Source organism: Cucurbita pepo, chromosome 10 (assembly GCF_057944985.1).
Source record: "Cucurbita pepo subsp. pepo isolate OVF chromosome 10, ASM5794498v1, whole genome shotgun sequence".
In the NCBI taxonomy this organism is placed as follows: Eukaryota; Viridiplantae; Streptophyta; class Magnoliopsida; order Cucurbitales; family Cucurbitaceae; genus Cucurbita; species Cucurbita pepo.
This window is the reverse complement of record NC_141807.1, coordinates 1,295,338-1,304,659: the sequence shown is the minus strand read 5'-3', so window position 1 is coordinate 1,304,659 and position 9,322 is coordinate 1,295,338. Positions and strand designations below refer to the sequence as shown.

The following is a 9,322-nucleotide window of genomic DNA, read 5'->3' as shown; positions in this document are numbered from 1 at the left end:
TTTCTCCTCTTAACCTCTCTGCCATCGCTCTTTTGGCGGTTTAAAAGGATTGCATTTGTATTTTTTTTCTTTTCGGTTTGGAACCTCTGAACGCAACGCTCGCGTCTCTCTCCCCAATACTCTAATCGAGCTGAACTCGGATCTTCAGCTTCCTTGCTGGTACTTCTCCTCTCCTCTGCGAATTTCGAATTTGTTGGTTTCTCTATTACTTTCTGCTTTAGATTCTGCCAGCTTACTGATCGATAGCTTTGATTCAGTGGACTCAATGGCGACTTGTAGTCAGTTTAAATTTACTGTTTGTTGGGCTTCCGGGTGATGGAGGAAAGTGAAGATCATAAGTTCTTCCTTTCTGTATTGTTTCCATTTTCTATTGCGTCAGATTGACTGTGCTGATTGGCTCCGTGCATTCCACCTGCTATTTGTTCCTTTCTTACTTCCACACTCCGAAATCTCATTTTCACCACCTCCGAACTCGAAATTTGATGCTTTATTCTGTCTGAACTGTATCTTTTCCCTTTCTGTATCCAATCACTGTCCGAGACTCTTTCTTTTGTGAATCTTCTGTGAAATTTGGTCAATCTTTAGTTTTGTCGTCATTTTCTTTTGCATTGCATGACTGTTGAAGGTTATGCGACTAACGCAGAAATTAGGATATGAATACTTTATATTTAGGAAATATGTACAATATAGACTTAAAAAAGGTAGATTATTTCTTTATTTATTTAATTATGTTGCTTTATTTTCGTTGTTAATGACCTCGGTGGATTTAGTATAACAAGTTGATACGTTTTAAATTCTTCAAAATGTCAGTCTTTTAAACACAATTTCTAAATAGGTGAAATTGCATGTTGTGAGTCAACATGTTTTGTATGGTAATTGTGAAAGCATAGTCATTTAAGTAGCGGAGTGGTTCATTTGTTACCTAGAAGAATAGGAAGATTATATCTTTAGTTATGTGGCGTGAGCGTGACTGGTTGCAGTGTAAATTGTAGTTTATTTTATTCATTATCAATGCTAGATAATGATCGCCAATTAGAACATAGTTGAGTGGATAAAGTATCTATTACCATTTCAAAGGTCGATGATTTGATTCCCCTCTATAATGGTTGAACTAGAAAGAATAGTAGCTACTGACTATGTTGCGAACGTCTCCATTCCATACCTGAAAGTTTGACCCAGAAGATGAGAAACTTCTTCAAATGGAACTTGTGAGTTACACCATTTTGAAAGGAACGAACTTGAAGTGCGCCTTTTCAACTTAATATCTCTGATGGTATTACATCAAGGATGTAGAAGACTTCAATGAAGTGTTTTATCCCAGTAGTTGATTCTCGTTCACAAGAATAATTATGTTGATATGCCTTTAATTTTTTTTTTTTTTTTTTTTTTTTTTTTTTTGTGTTAGAGCTACTAATCCGTATCAGAACATGTAGGATTGAGCTTAGGAGTAAATGGATCAAGAAGTGCATTTCTGCCAGAAGTTCACAAATATGAATTATCATTGGGTGAGAAGCTTTCTATTATCAAGAAGTAACTTCTACATCTAACTGTTGTGAACACCTTGAATGTATACCTTATATTGCTTGCCTCATCCTTCCAACATTGATATGTGTGAATGATTTTGATGATTTGAGTCTAAACAGTTGGAGAGTTTTTGTTATGTGGAAGACAAATAAATGCATGGTTATAAACTTCCAATGTATCGTTAGGTTCATATTGTGTAGATATCTAAACTTTGATAACATGATAATGTTCGCACCTTTGCTTAATATTGGAGAGTTTTTCTTATTATGGAGGAACAAATATAATGCATGGTTCCAAACTTCCAATGTATCATTATGGGCATATTGTGTAAATATCTAAATTTTGATAACACGCCTATCTACCCTTGTTAACCTATGGAGGTGTTCTTTGTAATAATTTTCCGATAGAATCTTGTTTTGTATCCCATTTCATCATATAAATGATTTCTTTCTGTTTTCTAAATATCTAAAAGAGATAATATGAGCACCTTTGTAAGTCCTCATCAATTTTTGCCTTATCAGTTCTATTACCTTTTTACAGCATAATATAAATACATATGAGAGAGAATGCAGATATGAATATGCCATAAAATTAAGAATATGCAGGTATAAATGTAGGTGGTTATAAATAGAGGAAATTAGAAACTTGGGAGAACAATTTTGGATATAGTTAGTGGAAGAGTTCATACCTCTTGAAGTGCTTTGAAAACTTGTCATTTTCTTTCTTAATTTCAATACTATATTTTGGTATTCTTCATTAGTTTTGTAGTTTACGGGAGAGTCTAGGCCTGTCTTGAAGGTCTGGGAACACTTGTAGTTTTTCTTCTCATATCACTACTATTTTCTGTGAATTCCATTTTGATTCTTGTTTCCTATTAGAGTATTAGTCATTTCAACACATATCTCCTCTCTAAACTGCTTTACTTTACTTTTTTTAATCTTGGTGTGATTTTTCATCAATTCCAAATTGGTAGTTCGTAAAATAAGATATGCTTCTCTGCATAATCACAATTTTAGCCTAACTTTTTTTTCTCTAGATATTATCTTTCTGACTTGTGGCGATTTGCTATTTTTTCTTCATAGGTAAAAATGGAGGGGTCTTTTCTTCCTGCACCATTAAATGAATCAAATGAAGTCGATCATTTTCTTGTGGAGCCTAAAAGCGACCATGAATTAGGAAATTGCTTGAGAGTTCAAGATTTCTCTCGTGACTTTGGCTACGAAATACAAACAAATGGTGGTGAACTCTTATGATCCATTCCTTATGCTTTTATTAGTGCTAATTTGCACTCTACTCATTGGGCTTCTTCCATCCATGTTCTTTTGTTTTAGTATTTGTTGGCGAACTGTAGTCTTATCCTATTTTCCCTATAAGCTCAACATATAGAAAGGGTCTTTATTGGTCTGATGTGAATATGTTTTGGAAACCTTTCCTTGTATATGTGGACAAATCCAGAAAAGTGATACTAATTATTGAGTTCAACATGCTTAGACATTTTAAATTTATTTTCCAATAGTTTTTTTTACATCAGTAAGCAATCTAATCCTGGCCAATTTCTTTTATTACCTATAAGGTGGATTGGATTCTAATAGCAAGCAGGGACGCAAATATAAACTTAAATTGGAGTATGCTTCTATCTTATGATATTTTCATGTCATGCGAATTGATCATTTCATCATGTCTTAAAGTGGTAGAGAGGTTCAACCTTTGAGAATCAAATGAGGGAAAGTATAGATGTTGGTGTGCTAAATGGTTGTTTCTTAGTTTTTGACCTCCTCATTGAAACTCTCTCCTCTTTTCGACCTTAAGGACCCAAGTTATTTGCCTATGAATCCTACAATGATCTCCTCCTCATTGAAACTCTCTCCAAAGACAATTTTCCTTTTGTCTTTTTCCCTTAATGATGTATTTTTCTATAGGTTCCATCACGAAGATCTGAATCATTTGTTGTGGGAGTGCAAGTTCGCTAGCTACCTTTTAAGCATTACAATTTAAACCCCTTAGGGAATGAAAATAAAATTTTGGGAGAAAAAAGTTGGAAGGAGGGAGGGACAAAAATTTTTAGATAGAAAGAAGTTAGAGAGTGCAAAAATATTCAGTGGAGAAAAGTTGGAGAGAAAAAAATTAGAGAGAAATAAAGTTGGAGAGGTAGTGTCAAATTTTAAAGAGAGATCAAAATTTCCCGAAATTAGGGTTGAAATGGGGTGAAATAGAAGGTTATTCTTGATATTTATAATTATAGTTATTTTTTAAATTTCTTGCCAATCAATTTTTCCAAACTCACCCACCTTATACTATCAAAACCAAGTAGTTTTGATTTTTCCAAAGAAAACACTTTCACACCATCCAAACACTATCATTTTAGAAGTGGGCGGCAAGTAACTTTGGCCAAACATGCCTTCTTGAGCTGCCAGATGGCTGTGGTTCCACTCTTTTGTAGAAACCCTTTAGAGGGGGAAGTTAGAACCTGTTAAGGCTCCTCTTTGGTCTGAGAGGAATAAGAAAGAATTCCAGAACTCTCACATTTGCTTGGATGTTTTTCAGAATTTAGTTAGATTCTTTACTTTCTGTGGAGTACTTTGTCCAAAGCCTCTTTTTCACTATGACGTTTATTTGATTTATGCCAATTAGGATTGATGTAAACCCATGGGTTCCATAGGCGTTTTCTCATCCCCTTTTTACCATTCCTCCTCTTGATTTAATATAACGGATGGAAAAATAAATACAAAAAAGAAAAAAAAAATTAAAAATGTAATACTCAGATTCAGAGTTAGCTTTATACATTAATTGATTGAAGTGAAATGGAATTTTATAGATCTTGATCAACTGCTGGATGATGTCGATGAATTAGGGAATTCCATGCAATAAACAATCTGCTAAATACATGTGAAGTTTATCTTCTCATTATATATATAATTTTTTTGTTAGTCTTGTGTGGTTGTATGCTAACAAATTTCATATCTAGTCAATAATCTGAAGCCTCTGTTTCCCCTCTCTTTCTTTATCCCTGTTTTTCCTTATCTTTAATCATGTATTCTTAAAGCACAGATGCCGAAGTTGATGAAAATTCTTTCAGACAGAATAGGGGATTACAATTGGGAAAGCCAAGTTCAGAGACTAAATCTCAGGGATCAAGCAGGAGTGATACTGATGCTTTTGAAATATCAGAATTGTCAGCAACAATGGTAATGGAGGCTGAATTCAACAATACACCTGTTGAGAGAAGTTTGACTCGTGAGTTGTTCTCTGGTCTGAGGACCAGAGGTGGGTGTGCAACACCATTTGAAGGCAACATCTGTGATACAATACTTGATAATATTAATATCCATAAGTTCAATACTAATGAAAACTATCTTCAAAATGAGAAAATATCTGATGAAAATGTGAAGGGTGATATTGTGGCAAGCAAACTTGCCAGTTGCTCAAGAGAGAGGAGATTGCGCAAGCCTACTCGAAGATACATAGAAGAATTTGCAGATTCAAAGTCTGAAAATAACAAGGGAAGGAGAAAATCTCCTACAAAAGATAAATACCTGAAAGTGACATCTACTGTGGAATCTAATTACATTAGACATAAGGTACAAATGTTGGCCCCTAAAGATGAATCGCATTGTGGTACGTCTGTTCCAGTGCAGTCTCGATCTCAGAGAAGACATCCAGAGAAGCATGTACCAGTTTCAGTATGAGAGTTTTCTCTCTGATATCTGTTCATCCTGCCAATATAATTATCATTGAAATTTCTCTGTTTTATCTGCCTTCCATATATTATTTGTTTTTTTTTTTTTTTTTTTTTGTTTTCTTTTTTGTGGTTCATTTGGTTTGGCCCAAGTCTTTCTAGATTTAAAGTTGAAGCCACTTTATTGAAGTCATTCATGATGCCATATCTTTTTTTTTTTTTTTTTTTGAAACACATTCAATTTTGTACACCCGTGTGAGTTGTAAATAGACAGTATAGGCACATCTTGTTGTATATGTATAGGCACATCTTTGATTGTTTCCTTTTAGTAATAATTCAGATGATGATAATATTCATCACTCAGAATATAAATCTTGAATTGCAAAATGTTGGTACTATAACTTTTGATTGATTTCTAAATAGTTTGACCTCAAATATGTGGTGCATCAAGAAATGATTGAACTCATCTCATCCTAGGAATTAAAAGCTTTTAAGACTCGTGGTAAATTTAAGATGACTCAACTGCCTTTGACCGTGGACTTTCTTTTGTTTATATCTGGGGCCATTGCAGACCTGATACACTGGTGCTGGTGAAATACATTATTCTGATGTGCAGTTTTTACTGTCTGGTCTTCTGCCACTCCTTCCCGCTCACCCTTATTTCTTCTCTGTAATAATTCAGTTGCTTTTCTTCCCCCCTCCCAACCCTCTGTGTCTTTTTCCTCTATTATATTTGTTTGTGCTCGAGACCCCAAATATACGCAACTAATTATGCTATAGTTTAGAATTGTAAGTTCTACTATAGTTGAGAATTGTAAGTTCTTTCATTCTACATTTCAGGGATTTCTGTCTGAAGACGAACCTTCTGCAACTGAGTGTAAAAATGTTTATTCATCTGCCAAAATATGTAAAAAGTATGATAGGAGGAAGCACCAGAAGATGTGGACCCTTACTGAAGTAATGCGATTGGTTGATGGAATTGCTGAATATGGAACTGGCCGCTGGACTCGTATAAAGAGGCACCTATTTGCGTCTTCTCCTCATCGTACGCCCATAGATCTCAGGGTATTTATCCATTCACTATTCTGATTACTTCACATTTATCCAATGAATTTTAGTTATCTCGTTTTCCCTTCAGGACAAATGGCGGAATCTTTTGAAAGCTAGCTGTGTTAACATACAGAACAGTAAAGGGGTGAGCGTTTTTGTTCTTTATGCTTCACCTTTCTAGTGAATCTGAACTGTCTGAACTGTGCATGCCATAGATGAACCTCTTAATGATTTTTTGTCCATGTTCTAATTCCAATGAATCTTTTGCATGCAAAGTAAATTTTTAGCATGCTTTAAGTCGGGTGAATGTATTCAGTTACGGTTTTGTTTCAATTATACAGACTGAATGTAAGCAGCCACATGCCTCACGTCCACTGCCGAAGTCCCTTCTCCAACGTGTTTATGAGTTGGCCAATATATATCCATACCCGAAGGAGCGCAGTCCAAAACCAGTCAGAGAAGCTACACCTCCCATGTATCTTATTGAAAGTAACTCGTTGTCATTCAATTGGGGGCGGAAGAAGTATGAATGATATCTACATTGGAAGCAGCAGAAATGCCTTTGCAATGAAGTGTGGAAGTCTAAATAGTACTTACAATGAAAAGATCTCTGTTCCTGTTTTGACCCTTTTGTAACGGTGATATGCACTTGAAACTGGGAAGAAAATCTTCCATAATAAAAGCCGCGGAGCTAATTAACTAAGAAATCTAGTATCATCGATTCCATTTCCTCGTCTGTTCTTTTTTTTTTTTTTTTTTTTTTTTTTTTTTTTTTTTTTTTTTTTTTTTAAATTTGGGTAAATCATAAAATATTTCATGTACATTTTCTAATACCAATTGTTAATTCTTGAGAAGGTAGAGGTTCTCAGAATCTGTTTCAGTGAGGAAAGGAAGTCATGTTCGAGTCGGTAGTAATTTCTCGGGTGGAGGAGAAATATGCTTACCCCTTGAGCGAATATCTCCGTGGTTACTAATGTTTGCCTCTACTGAAGAACAACCACTCTCGTGTCTTGTACTAACTCCGACTCATTTATGGGTGAGGTAAGTATGTGTTTTACTATTCGATCTTTTTCAAATTGATTATTACTTTAATTCTTTGCCAGGGATGTATTTTTTCTATTCTCAATCAACTTATTTCTTCCCCATACTAGGTAATGTCTTATCTGGATTTTTGTTTACAGTATCTATCGTTTGGCATCAGTGTCTTCTTATTAATTGTCGTTTCTCTCGTAGATACATGCATAAACATAGACCTGTATACACTAAGGGATGACCATTATCAGTCCTTCGGATTTTCTAGCAGAAGGTATGATTACTGGAGGAAAGCGCACCTCCCTCTACCCTCATACCCTGCCCTACTCCTTGGAACATAGGAACATCAACAGCTAGAGCAAAAAGAACTAGGATCTTCTGATATGCTGTATCAAATAGTACATATTAGCCTTCTAGATTTGCAATAGTTACCCACTTCCATTGTCATTTCCTTGCGAAGCTCCACCCTTCTCGTTGAAGTACTCTCTAGGCAAAGAGTGATGGTTGCTAATGCCACTTTCTGGGTGCTTGAAATTGCTCTTTCTGCTGTTATTTTCTTCAGCCGTTTTTGCTTGCTTTAAGAAATGTTGGTTTCCTTGTTCATGAAACCCTGCCAAAGCAATCTTTCTTGAAGTCACTGAGCAAGTGTAGCTCAAGATCATCATTGATAAGATGAGGACTAAGAACTTCATCCTGGGGTTTCAAGTTTCGTACACTTAGATACATCAGAAATAAGGCTTCAGCATTTATAGAACAACAGCTAAGTTCTTAGATTTGATGATTAATATTTAAAAAATGCCCTAGTGGTTTTATAATAGAAAGTTAGTTTTAAAAATGAATTATGGAGTCTCCACCAGAAGACTAGACAAGATATAAAGCTTGTTGGAGTTAAAGGTCAACGCGCTTTATTTAATAAGCGAATGGTTATGGTTGAAATAGTATACTTGGTCCACTTTATCAGCCTCACTAGGGAGCATCCACCTTCGTAATGGAAATCTTTACGAAGACCTAAATTTCAGTTAGGCATAATGATGTTTCCTGTTTGAGTTGCTAAGTGATGTCAGTTTATAAATTGCAAACAGTAGTTTCTCACAATGTTTTGCAGCGAATCACCACTTAAAATATCCTGTTGGGGCATCCTTTTATTAGTGCCCTCAGTCCGGGTTCAGTTAAAGTGCTTCTTGGTAGAGACTTGGTAGGAAAATGGAGCACAAGTCCACCGCTAGCAGATATTATCCTATTTGGGCTGTCCTTTCCGGACTTTCCCTCAAGGTTTTAAAACGTGTCCACTAGGGAGAGATTTCCACACTTTTATAAGGAATACTTCGTTCCTCTCTTCAACCGATATGAGATCTCACAATCTACCCCCTTGGGAGCCTAGCGTCCTCGCAGGCACTATCCAGTATATGGCTCTGATACCATTTGTAACAGTTCAAACCTACCACTGGCATATGTTGTCTTCTTTAGGCTTCCCTTCGAAGTTTTAAAACGCGTTGACTAGAGAGAGGTGTCCCCACCCTTATAAGAAATGTTTTGTTCTTGTTTAACCGTAGCACGAGCACGAAAAATTGAGCGTTTCTTATCACAACCTTTTTTCGTAGCAGAAGTATTTACGGGTTCCCCGGGGAAATACGTTGGGCTAGCAGAAACAATTAGAGGGTAGGATCTCACCTAAATAGGGACTTTTAGTAAAATCTTAGTACATTATACAAAACCATGATTTTTAACTTGGTATGCATTTTTATAATAGAATGGATAAATGTTCCATCTTAATTTTGTGGGCTCTAAGCTATAATACATAGAAATTGATTCATTGTGGTCTATGAAGATATTTGAACATGGTTCGAACAAACGTCTTCATTTCACGCATGTTGTAGAGTCATAACTTCATTTCACGCATGTTGTAGAGTCATAACTGACTTTTGAAATTTACATACCAATAGCTTTGAATTTCTACATTTTCTATAGATTTTCATCTTATGTTTCTTCTACTCTCAATCTGGTTGTTCATACCTAATGTATATTAAAATTAATTTAAAA

The 9,322-nt window shown here is 35.4% G+C and overlaps 1 protein-coding gene across 4 annotated transcripts; it reads left to right on the top strand.

The window, feature by feature from the left end:
* Positions 1–6,957, top strand: LOC111803529 (uncharacterized). 4 transcript variants are annotated; one of them, XM_023687979.2, is made up of 7 exons: positions 1–159; positions 1,434–1,505; positions 2,607–2,760; positions 4,573–5,204; positions 6,041–6,265; positions 6,339–6,395; positions 6,592–6,957. In XM_023687979.2, exons 2-7 carry the CDS (start codon positions 1,452–1,454, stop codon positions 6,781–6,783), a joined length of 1,314 nt encoding a protein of 437 aa, XP_023543747.2. In that variant the 5' UTR covers positions 1–159; positions 1,434–1,451; the 3' UTR covers positions 6,784–6,957. The 4 variants fall into 4 exon arrangements, with proteins under 4 accessions (XP_023543747.2, XP_023543745.2, XP_086983820.1 ...); XM_023687977.2 differs by having other exon boundaries at positions 2,607–2,763; XM_087127693.1 differs by having other exon boundaries at positions 22–159; positions 1,425–1,505; positions 2,607–2,763.
* The last annotated feature ends 2,365 nt before the right edge of the window (positions 6,958–9,322 follow it).

Excerpts from the sequence above, each read along its gene's own strand:
- LOC111803529 (XM_023687977.2), top strand. The coding sequence starts at position 1,452 with ATGGATCAAGAAGTGCATTTCTGCCAGAAGTTCACAAATATGAATTAT. Across the intron at positions 2,764-4,572 it reads CGAAATACAAACAAATGGTG|ATGCCGAAGTTGATGAAAAT; the intron begins GTGAACTCTTAT and ends CTTAAAGCACAG. Across the intron at positions 6,396-6,591 it reads ACATACAGAACAGTAAAGGG|ACTGAATGTAAGCAGCCACA; the intron begins GTGAGCGTTTTT and ends TCAATTATACAG.